Source organism: Nerophis ophidion, linkage group LG27 (genome assembly GCF_033978795.1).
Source record: "Nerophis ophidion isolate RoL-2023_Sa linkage group LG27, RoL_Noph_v1.0, whole genome shotgun sequence".
NCBI lineage: Eukaryota > Metazoa > Chordata > Actinopteri > Syngnathiformes > Syngnathidae > Nerophis > Nerophis ophidion.
The window spans coordinates 4,582,427-4,595,040 of NC_084637.1; the positions used below are offsets into that span (position 1 = coordinate 4,582,427).

General features: G+C 44.1%; 1 protein-coding gene across 1 annotated transcript; it reads right to left on the reverse strand.

Annotated features, from left to right (window-relative positions):
• Nucleotides 1-500: 500 nt before the first annotated feature.
• LOC133544266 (small cell adhesion glycoprotein homolog) lies at nt 501-8,543 on the reverse strand. The gene is made up of 4 exons (XM_061889428.1): nt 8,427-8,543; nt 8,114-8,198; nt 5,319-5,366; nt 501-885 (listed from the first exon to the last, which is right to left on the reverse strand). The coding sequence occupies exons 2-4, from the start codon at nt 8,184-8,186 to the stop codon at nt 686-688; spliced, it is 321 nt and encodes a 106-aa protein (XP_061745412.1). The 5' UTR covers nt 8,187-8,198; nt 8,427-8,543; the 3' UTR covers nt 501-685.
• Nucleotides 8,544-12,614: the final 4,071 nt, after the last annotated feature.

Here is a 12,614-nt window from a genome sequence, read left to right on the forward strand (position 1 = left end):
GTCATATAATGGCTCATATTTGACACACGCGGCTACGGTATATTAATAAAACATAGCTGCTTACTGTTCTTTTTAGCATATTCAATAGCTTGGACCTTAAATCCTACTGAATCTTCGTCCCTTTATGCGATTTCAAATTATTGAAGTCAGCTTCCTCCATTTTGAAAATGATGACAGGTGAAGTGTCACTCGTGACGTGACGAGTTTGACCCAGCGGAAATTCTAGGCATTTGCTAAATATTTTGCTAAACGAGTTTGACCCGGCGGAAATTCTAGACGTGCTAATAAAAATAATATTTTGCGAAACGAGTTTGACCTGAGTTAATCCTGACCCGGCGGTAATGCTAAGCATGCGCTAATTATTTTGCGAAACGAGTTCGACCCAGCAGTAATTCTAGCCAGGTGCATACTATATACCCGCCGGCAATTCAAGGAAATACGGTAAGTTTGAAAACCTTCAGTTCACAATGTCCAAAAGGAAGAGAGCTCTTAAAGTTGACTGCCATGAGAAAACATTTAATCACGAAAGGTAATTATTTTTGCCAATAGTGAAGATTTCTGCTGTGAGATCTTGCATTCATCAAATTGGCAGATTTGGGAATTTCGGAGGTAACTTTTGGAGACTGATGACGTCATAAAAAAAAACAGTCACCGACTTTCCGTCCAAAGTTCACATTGTAGTCCTCTACTCGTCCTCTTCCACCTCTAAAGTCTCATTGTGTTTGAGTGCAGTTTCAGAGCCAACGGACTCTTCATCATCGTCATTATCTCCATTGTCCTTATCCACCATCTCGTTGGTGGTGTAGGAGCCTTTCTGTCCAGGCCGACACCACCACAGGAAGGCCATCACGCTGACGAAGATTAGCAGCGTTGCCGCTACGACACCTACACAAGGAAGGGTAAAAACGTTCGTCACAAAATGTAAATCATTCTTCTGTTTTATGTGTCTACTTCCTGACTTTTATTTTCTATTCATTGCCTTGACAGCCTGATTTTTGGTAAAACAAGACCAACCTAACATTCTAGAGGCTAATCTTTCCTGTGATAAAATGGCAACCAAGGTGATCAAAAAGGTCAACCAAAGAACGAGATTCCTCTACAGCAGGGGTGCCCACACTTTTTCTGCAGGCGAGCTACTTTTCAATTGACCAACTCGAGGGGATCTACCTCATTTATATATATCATTTATATTTATTTATTTATGAAAGAGACATTTTTGTAAACAAGTTAAATGTGTTTAATGATAATACAAGCATGTGTAACACATATAGATGTCTTTCTTTCACAAAGACAAGAATATAAGTTGGTGTATTACCTGATTCTGATGACTTGCATTGATTGGAATCAGACAGTAATGATGATAACGCCCACATTTTCAAATGGAGGAGAAAAAAAGTTGTCCTTTCTGTACAATACCACATGAAAGTGGTTGGTTTTTGGCATCTAATTCATCCAGCTTCCATACACTTTACAAGAAAAACATTGGCGGCAAATTCCGTAGCTTGCTTGCTTGACATTCACGGCACCCGAGGGTCTTGTGAGATGACGCTGGCTGCTGCCAGTTCATTATTATGAAAAAATGACAGAGAGGAAGGCGAGAAACACTTTTTATTTCAACAGACTTTCGCCCCGTCCCTTCCGTCAAAACTCTAAAGGCCGACTGCACATTTCCTATCTTCACAATAAAAGCCCTGCTTCATGCTGCCTGCGCTAACAAAATAAGAGTCTCGGATAGCTGGCGTGCACAAGTGATGTGCACGCCAGCTTTCTGAGGGATCGCTTGTGCACGCCAGTTTTCCGAGACTCTGTATTTAGTTAGCGCAGGCAGCATGAAGCAGGGCTTTTATTGTGAAGATAGGAAATGTGCAGTCGGCCTTTAGAGTTTTGACGGAAGGTACGGCGCGGGAGTCGGTTGAAATAAAAAGTGTTTCTCGCCTTCCTCTCGGTCATATTTTCATAATAATGATCTTGCAGCAGCCAGCGTCATCTCACAAGACCCTCCGGTACCGTGAATGTCATTTAAGTGACGTCTTGGTGAAGATTGATGATCACTAATTTTTAGGTCTATTTTTTTTAAAAGCCTGGCTGGAGATCGACTGACACACCCCCCGCGGTCGACTGGTAGCTCGCGATCGACGTAATGGGCACCCCTGGTCTACAGAATCTCCTCTCTGGTCAACAAAAGCACCTTGAGGATTCTAGCGGGAACTCTCATTCAACCCTTCTTCGATTACGCTTGCACCACCTGGTACCCCAGCACCTCCAAAACCCTCAAATCTAGACTCCAAACATCCCAGAATAAGCTAGTCCGGTTACTTTTAGACCTCCACCCCAGATCACACCTCAATCCAACCCACTTCTCCAAAGTGGGCTGGCTCAGGGTGGAGGACAGAGTAAAACAACTTGCACTGAGCCTAGTCTATAAAATCCGCTACACCTCCTTGATACCGAAGTACATGTCAAACTACTTCCTTAACGTAAATGACCACCATAACCACAACACCAGGGGGAGCTCCACAAACCACGTTAAACCCAGATTTCGATCCAACAAAGGTCTCAACTCATTCTCTTTCTATGCCACATCAATGTGGAATGCACTCCCAACAGGTATAAAAGTAAGTGCATCTCTATCCTCCTTCAAAACCGCTCTAAAACAACACCTCCAGGCCACTTCAACACTTTACTAATACCCTCCTCCATTCACATCCCATCTCCCCGGATTATAAACAACTCAAATGTACTTCTAATGTATATACTTGTTCTTATGCTATGTGAACTCACTATGTTCTCTGCTGGCTGTACATATCCTACTAAATAAGACCTACACTGTTTCAATGTCCACATTTCTCTGTTGATGCAATTGTTGATGACTGAAGTTCTGATATCAACCAAAGCTCCTCATCCCACCCCCCGGATTGTAAATAATGTCAATAATTCAATGTACATACTATGATGATTAACTTGTGTGATGACTGTATTATGTTGATAGTATATATTTGTACCATGAATTGATTAACGTGGACCCCGACTTAAACAAGTTGAAAAACTTATTGGGGTGTTACCATTTTGTGGTCAATTGTACGGAATATGTACTGTACTGTGCAATCTACTAATAAAAGTATCAATCAATCAATCAATCAATCAATCAAAACAGCCATACGACGCCATACATACCTTCTTTAACATTCATTTAAAGTTTTATTATGTCTTTGTTTGTGTCTTCCTACTAGGGATGGGTTACCAATTTAAAAATATTCAATGTAAGGACTAAATTCCATCAGTAGTACCAGGTATCAATTCCCGTAAAATCAAACAATGCCTTATTTTGACACCAGCCTCCATGTAACGTTGACATTTTACAGGTCAATCAAAAGTTAATCACGGCGATATCAAAGTGATTCATTGATTTTTTTTTAGATTATTAATACATTTACAGAAAAAATATATATTTGAAAAAAAAAACATCAGGACTGGCCTCGAAGACAGCGACAGGTGCGTAGATGGCCCAGGTGGGCCTTGTTATCTAATCACCTGTCGCCTTTAGTAGCAGCAGCTGTGAGGAAACGAGGGGTTGGAGTTGGAGGTGCTGCTGAGAGACGGACGCAGAAAAGGCAGTGACGGTATGTAACTAAAGTGGTGGTACATGCCGAAGGTATGTAACTAAAGTGGTGGTGCATGCCGAAGGTATGTAACTAAAGTGGTGGTGCATGCTGAAGTTATGTAACTAAAGTGGTGGTACATGCCGAAGGTATGTAACTAAAGCGGTGGTGCATGCTGAAGGTATGTAACTAAAGTGGTGGTACATGCCGAAGGTATGTAACTAAAGTGGTGGTGCATGCCGAAGGTATGTAACAAAAGTGGTGGTGCATGCTGAAGGTATGTAACTAAAGTGGTGGTACATGCCGAAGGTATGTAACTACAGTGGTGGTGCATGCCGAAGGTATGTAACTAAAGTGGTGGTACATGCCGAAGGTATGTAACTAAAGTGGTGGTGCATGCTGAAGGTATGTAACTAAAGTGGTGGTGCATGCTGAAGGTATGTAACTAAAGTGGTGGTACATGCCGAAGGTATGTAACTAAAGTGGTGGTACATGCCGAAGGTATGTAACTAAAATGGTGGTGCATGCCGAAGGTATGTAACTAAAGTGGTGGTGCATGCCGAAGGTATGTAACTAAAGTGGTGGTACATGCCGAAGGTATGTAACTAAAGTGGTGGTACATGCCGAAGGTATGTAACTAAAGTGGTGGTGCATGCCGAAGGTATGTAACTAAAGTGGTGGTGCATGCCGAAGGTATGTAACTAAAGTGGTGGTGCATGCTGAAGGTATGTAACTAAAGTGGTGGTACATGCTGACGGTATGTAACTAAAGTGCTGGTACATGCCGAAGGTATGTAACTAAAGTGGTGGTACATGTTGAAGGGGTGGTTTAGCTCGGTTGGTGGAGTGGCCGAGCCAGCAACTTGAGGGTTGCAGGTTCAATTCCCGCTTCCACCATCCTAGTCACTGCCGTTGTGTCCTTGGGCAAGACACTTTACCCACCTGCTCCCAGTGCCACCCCCACTGGTTTGAATGTAATTTAGATATTAGGTTTCACTATGTAAAGCGCTTTGAGTCACTAGAGAAAAAGCGCTATATAAATATAATTCACTTCACTTCACTTCACTGCGCTGAAACGCAAAAGACTTTGCACCATTGAAGGAAAATAAAACAGTGTTATATCCTGGATGCCTGGCAGTCTGTAGTGGTCGGAAGTGCCCACTAGAGGGCAACCTCTACACTTGTAGAGGTTGCCCTCTAGTGGGTTCTTCAATGGCCTCTGCTCCCGGCTGCTTATTGTTAAAGACAACAGAGCATTGGATCAACACATACAACCTGTGAAATCTAATCCCCGGCCAGTTGTGTCTGAAACCCCCTCCCCCGTTACACAGCAGGCCCACGGGCTACATCCCCCTCCACAGTCAGAAAAGACGAAATTCTTCAAAGGTCATATTTATTAACACATTTGCCGTTATATATTGGTATCGATCTGCACTGTATTGGTTGAAATGTGGAAAGCACCCATCCCTACTTCCTATTTGCCTCGTTTCTCCCTCAGTAGCCTTTTAAAGCTTAGCTGTTCCTTTTTCTTGCTTTTCGTGAGTCCGAACTTTGCTGTTTTGCCTTTTTGGTTGATTTGCGCTTTGTGTTCTAAAACAGTGTGAGCTACAGCGTTGGCAAAATACTCTTTTACGTACATTATCTGCGTCTGTTCACGCTGTACGCAAACCGTCAGTCACAATCATCACTCAAAAGTTGACATTTAGGGTTAAATTCTCACCTCCAATCAAGGCTGCAACGCTGCCGTCGTCCTTGGTCACACCTTCAACTAAAACAACACAATTAACATCAATTCGGAGACATGGTAAATACATCAGATCTAATGATTTTTTTCTTAATCACACTTTTAAATTTGAATGAATCAATATTAAACACCGGCTATTACTTGTTTGCATCATCTAAATCGGGGGTTTCAAACTAATTTTAGCTCAGGGGCCGCATGGAGGAAAGTCTGTGCACACGCGGGCCATCCTATTAAAATCATGGCATTAAAAATAAAAAAATAAAGACAACTTCAGATTGTTTTCTTTGTCTTACTTTGGCCAAAAATAGAACCAACATTTTCTAAAATATTACAATAAAAATGTATTTAAAGTGAAGTGTATTTATATAGCGCTTTTCTCTAGTGACTCAAAGCGCTTTACATAGTGAAACCCAATATCTAAGTTACATTTGAACCAGTGTGGGGGGCCCTGGGAGCAGGTGGGTAAAGTGTCTTGCTCAAGGACACAACGGCAGTGACTAGGATGGCGTAAGCGGGAATCGAACCTGCAACCCTCAAGTTGCTGGCACGGCCACTCTACCAACCGAGCTATACCGCCCCAAAAAAAACTACAGGCAGCAGTAAAGTTTAGCTCCATGAAGGAAAAAAGAAAGTGAATGAATGTTTAGAACTGAATCCGGTTCACTGACATAGGACAAAAACCTTTTGCGAGATTGCGCAAAAGTATTGCGAAATTTCGCCAAAAGTATTGCGAGATTTTGCAAAAAGTATTAGGAGATTTCGCAAAAGGTATTGCGATATTTCACAAAAGTATTGGGAGATTTTGCAAAAGGTATTGCGAGATTTAGCAGAAGTTATTGCGAGATTTTGCAAAAAGTACTGCGAGATTTTGCAAAAGGTTTTGCGAGATTTCGCAAAAATAATAGCGTGATTTCGCAAAAAGTATTGCGAGGTTTTGCAAAAAGTATAGCGAGAGCTCACAAAAAGTATTGCAAGATTTTGCAAAAAGTATTGCGAGATCTCGCAGAAATATTGGGAGATTTCGCAAAAGGTATTGCGAGATCCGGCAAAAAGTATTGCAAGATTTTGCAAAAGTATTGCGAGATCTCGTAAAAGTATTGCGAAATGTTGCAAAAAGTACTGCGAGGTTTCACAAAAAGTATTGGGAGATCTCACAAAAGGTATTGCGAGATCTTGCAAAAAGTATTGCGAGATTTTGCAAAAAGTATTAAGAGATTTCGCAAAAGGTATTGCGAGATTTTGCAAAGGGTTTTGCGAGATTTCGCAAAAATAATAGCGTGATTTCGCAAAAGGTTTTGCAAGATTTTGCAAAAAGTATAGCGTGATTTCGCAAAAAGTATTGCGAGATTTTGCAAAAAGTATTGCAAGATTTTGTAAAAAGTATTGTGAGATCTCGCAAAGAGTATTGCGAGATTTTGCAAAAAGTATTGCGCGATCTCGCAGAAATATTGCGAGGTCTCGCAAAAAGTATTGCAAGATCTGGCAAAAAGTATTGCCAGATTTGGCAAAAAGTATTGCAAGATTTTGTAAAAAGTATTGTGAGATCTCGCAAAAAGTATTGCGCGATCTCGCAGAAATATTGCGAGGTCTCGCAAAAAGTATTGCAAGATCTGGCAAAAAGTATTGCCAGATTTTGCAAAAGTATAGCGTGATTTCGCAAAAAGTATTGCGAGATTTTGCAAAAAGTATTGCAAGATTTTGTAAAAAGTATTGTGAGATCTCGCAAAGAGTATTGCGAGATTTTGCAAAAAGTATTGCGCGATCTCGCAGAAATATTGCGAGGTCTCGCAAAAAGTATTGCAAGATCTGGCAAAACTATTGCCAGATTTTGCAAAAAGTATTGCAAGATTTTGTAAAAAGTATTGTGAGATCTCGCAAAAAGTATTGCGCGATCTCGCAGAAATATTGCGAGGTCTCGCAAAAAGTATTGCAAGATCTGGCAAAAAGTATTGCCAGATTTTGCAAAAGTATTGCGAGAGCTCGCAGAAATATTGCGAAATCTTGCAAAAAGTACTGCGAGATTTCACAAAAAGTATTGTGAGATCTCACAAAAGGTATTGCGAGATCTTGCAAAAAGTATTGCAAGATCTCGCAAGACATCCATGTCCCTCATGGGGCTCCGTAATTTTGGGCCAAAGTAAAACTAAGAAAACAATCTGAAGTTGTCATTAGTTTTTAGTTTTAACGCCATGTTTAATGCACAGATTTTCCTTCATGCGGCCCCTGAGCTAAAATGAGTTTGACACCACTGTTCTGCTACAAAAAATAATTTTTCCTATTTCCAATGGCACCATAGTAGTGTACTGTACATCGTTTGCACATAACCCTTTTTTTGCTCCCTCCAATGAGCATTATTTTAACATTAGAATACATATTTGATATTCTAACTCCTTGGGAAATTTTGACTTTGCTCATTTAATTCTGCTTTGGAATAAAAGAGCGTCCGCCTCTTATCTCCACAGCAACAGACGCCGGCAGACTTGCTCCTTCCCAGACTCTCCTCTGACATCAGACTGATAAGACGCCGCCCGCCTCCAGCAACGTGGTCGCCGTTACATCCACTTTATCAACATTGCGTGTTTTTATTCCCTCCGCTCGGCTGCAGGTTGCAGGTGACGACAAACCAGCCAAGCAAACATTTGTGGTTCCAGTTTCAGCGCACAGCTCTGCTGCAAGTATTTGTTGACTTTTACAATATTGAACTAAGAGCGTGTTCGGCCAGGCCTTCTTTAACTTCCTTGAAGTCTCTCCGAAAACTTGTAGGAACGTACCGTTCATTGGATCGGTCACAGGGTCGGGATGGAGGGCGGTGTCCATGGGCGGAGGAGTCCTTGAAGCTGCCATCGCCACAGTAACCTGAGCCGAATAAATAAAGTGCATATATACAGGTGTGTACATTATACTTCATTCCTAAATTGCAGCATGTAATAGATAGTATTGTTATATACAGTAAAGGCCTTGAGGTGCGTCGACCAGCAAAATCATTGAAATAGTCAATGAGAAATAACCTTAGATCTGTGGTTCAATACGGAATTAGTCGCAAGCCCGTAAATGAAAGAGGTGCACAATGTGAACAAAACTCACCAGCTCAGTCAAACAGCAGTCGGAGTGAAAGTGCGTGCAGCAACACACTGATGGGTGTGGCGTCGGTCTCCAGGGGCTGATCTGGTGCCCCTCCTAGTCGCCGTGACGCCAACTCCTCAAGGGACACAAATGAGTTAGAGTCATGACGTTGACGCTCAGTCATTAAATGCATGACTTTCTATTTGCTGCCTTTAGTTTTAAAGTAATATCAACATGTCCCGGGGGGATGGTGAGCATTGTTGTCACCCTGGCAACGGGCAAAACTGTTGCATCATCGTGGAGCAGCCATACAGTTGTGCTCATAAGTTTACATAGATAGATAGTACTTTATTGATTCCTTCAGGAGAGTCCCTTCAGGAAAATTAAAATTCCAGCAGCAGTGTACAGAGTTGAGATCATCCATCCATCCATCCATCATCTTCCGCTTATCCGAGGTCGGGTCGCGGGGGCAGCAGCCTAAGCAGGGAAGCCCAGACTTCCCTATCTCCAGCCACTTCGTCCAGCTCTTCCCGGGGGATCCCAAGGCGTTCCCAGGCCAGCCGGGAGACATAGTCTTCCCAACGTGTCCTGGGTCTTCCCCGTGGCCTCCTACCAGCTGGACGTGCCCTAAACACCTCCCTAGGGAGGCGTTCGGGTGGCATCCTGACCAGATGCCCGAACCACTTCATCTGGCTCCTCTCGATGTGGAGGAGCAGCGGCTTTACTTTGAGTTCCTCCCGGATGACAGAGCTTCTCACCCTATCTTTAAGGGAGAGACCCGCCACACGGCGGAGGAAACTCATTTCGGCCGCTTGTACCCGTGATCTTATCCTTTCGGTCATGACCCAAAGCTCATGGCCATAGGTGAGGATGGGAACGTAGATCGACCGGTAAATTGAGAGCTTTGCCTTCCGGCTCAGCTCCTTCTTCACCACAACGGATCGATACAACGTCCGCATTACTGAAGACGCCGCACCGATCCGCCTGTCGATCTCACGATCCACTCTTCCCTCACTCGTGAACAAGACTCCTAGGTACTTGAACTCCTCCACTTGGGGCAGGGTCTCCTCCCCAACCCGGTTGGGTTGGGGAGGAGTTGAGATCAATTTAAATAAAAGTAAAAAGTAAATAATGGGGGTGTAAATGGAAACAAAATAGAGAAATATTACAATATTACAATAAGAATAAAAACAGTCCGCTCCCTGTACGATCAGTGCCAGAGCTTGGTCCGCATTGCCGGCAGTAAGTCGACCACATTTCCAGTGAGGGTTGGACTCCGCCAAGGCTGTCCTTTGTCACCGATTCTGTTCATAACTTTTATGGACAGAATTTCTAGGCGCAGTCAAGGCGTTGAGGGGTTCCGGTTTGGTAACCGCAGGATTAGGTCTCTGCTTTTTGCAGATGATGTGGTCCTGATGGCTTCATCTGGCCGGGATCTTCAGCTCTCGCTGGATCGGTTCGGAACCGAGTGTGAAGCGACCGGAATGAGAATCAGCACCTCTAAGTCCGAGTCCATGGTTCTCGCCCGGAAAAGGGTGGAATGCCATCTCCGGGTTGGGGTGGAGACCCTGCCCCAAGTGGAGGAGTTCAAGTACCTAGGAGTCTTGTTCACGAGTGGGGGAAGAGTGGATCGTGAGATCGACAGGCGGATCGGTGCGGCGTCTTCAGTAATGCGGACGTTGTACCGATCCGTTGTGGTAAAGAAGGAGCTGAGCCGGAAGGCAAAGCTCTCAATTTACCGGTCGATCTACGTTCCCATCCTCACCTATGGTCATGAGCTTTGGGTTATGACCGAAAGGATAAGATCACGGGTACAAGCGGCCGAAATGAGTTTCCTCCGCCGTGTGGCGGGTCTCTCCCTTAGAGATAGGGTGAGAAGTTCTGCCATCCGGGAGGAACTCAAAGTAAAGCCGCTGCTCCTCCACATCGAGAGGAGCCAGATGAGGTGGTTCGGGCATCTGGTCAGGATGCCACCCGAACGCCTCCCTAGGGAGGTGTTTAGGGCACGTCCAACCGGTAGGAGGCCACGGGGAAGACCCAGGACACGTTGGGAAGACTATGTCTCCCGGCTGGCCTGGGAACGCCTCGGGATCCCCCGGGAAGAGCTAGACGAAGTGGCTGGGGAGAGGGAAGTCTGGGCTTCCCTGCTTAGGCTGTTGCCCCCGCGACCAGACCTCGGATAAGCGGAAGATGATGGATGGATGGATGGATGAATAAAAACTAAAAAGCAACAATGGGAATGAAAATATAACAGTAAAATAAGAATATAACAAGACAAAGTAGGCAGTAGTGACCATGTTATGAAAACGTATTGCACTGTTAATGTTTTGCATCCCCTGTCATCCTAGTACCCCCCGCCCCACGTCCCAGAGAGGAGTTGTACAGTCTAATGGCGTGTGGGACAAAGGAGTTCTTGAGTCTATTAGTCCTGCACTTGGGATGAAGCAGTCTAGAACTGAACAGGCTCCTCTGGCTACTGATAACACTATGCAGAGGGTGACTGGCATCATCCAGGATGCTCACTAGTTTGTCAACAGTCCTCTTCTCTGCCACCGTCACCAGTGAGTCCAGTTTCATTCCCAGTGTAGAACCGGCCCGCCTGATCAGTTTCCACTGAGGGTTTGCAGAGCCTGAAATGCGGGTGTCAGGGACAGACGCGGAAGGAGATATTTACAATAAAGTTCTAAAGCTTAATGATACATCACATATTGAGTACCTTGAAGGTAGAAAAGCGCTATACAAGTACAACCCATACACAATATATATAAGATTTTAGGTGGGGGTTTTCTTACCCTTCACGTTCATATTTCACTGTTTGTTGCATTTTTGTTGTGTTTTGGTTGAATGTAAAATATGTCCTTTATATGTTGTCAATATTCAGTGTTTTATCCTTCGTAGGTAAAATTGTAAATCCCACATTCTTTCTTTTCATGTACATTCTGGGTGTCTCATTCAGTAAAAAAAACCATGTAAAATTCTGTTTAAAACGGTCTGTCAATCAGATATTATTGTGAAGTTTTGTATCAGTGTTCCTAAAAATAGGTATACCGGCCACCAGACACATTTTTTTTAGCTAAATTTGGCCCCCTGGAGTCAAAATGTTTACCCAGGCCTGCCTTAGACTTTAGTTTGTTCTCTGATCCATACATAAGTCGTCTTGTCCTTGTAATGCCATGCATATTTTTTTTTATGTTGAGCCATCCTCTTCTCAAGTTTACTTGCCAATGCACAGGTCTCTGCCGCATACTGTTTGTCATTGGTGGAATTTTGCGCAGGTCAAAAAACGTTAATTTCAGAATGACTGATGAGCCACTAGATGGCAGCAAAGCCTTGTGTGTAAAGGATGCCTTGAGCCTGATTTTGTACAAGGTTAGGCATTTTTGCCTAACCTTAAAGTGCTTCATAAGGCAACTTTGCAGGTCATAACCTCATAAAAAAAAACACTTACAGCAGTGGTGTCCAAACTTTGCAAGCTCCATCCATCCATTTTTTTACCACTTGTCCCTTTCAGGGTCGCAGGGATCTTTGCAAGCTTATGCATCCATCCATCCATTTTCTGCCGCTTATTCCCTTTCGGGGTCGCGGGGGGCGCTGGCGCCTATCTCAGCTACAGTCGGGCAGAAGGCAGGGTACACCCTGGACAAGTCGCCACCTCATCGCAGGGCCAACACAGATAGACAGACAACATTCACACACTAGGGCCATTTTTTTTTTGTGTTGCCAATCAACCTATCCCCAGGTGCATGTCTTTGGAAGTGGGAGGAAGCCGGAGTACCCGGAGGGAACCCACGCATTCACGGGGAGAACATGCAAACTCCACACAGAAAGATCCCGAGCCTGGATTTGAACCCAGGACTGCAGGAACTTCGTATTGTGAGGCAGACGCACTAACCCCTCTTCCACCGTGAAGCCCCAAGCTTATGCATACAAAATGTAATTATACAGTTTAGGTTCCGCCTGTCACCGATTCTGTTCATAACTTTTATGGACAGAATTTCTAGGCGCAGTCAGGGCTTTGAGGGGATCCGGTTTGGTGGATGCAGGATTAAGTCTCTGCTTTTTGCAGATGATGTAGTCCTGATGGCTTCACCTCACTGGATCGGTTTCGCAGTCAAGTGTGAAGCGACTGGTATGGGAATCAACACCTCCAAGTCCGAGTCCATGGTTCTCGCCCGGAAAAGGGTGGAGTGCCATCTCCGGCTTGGGGAG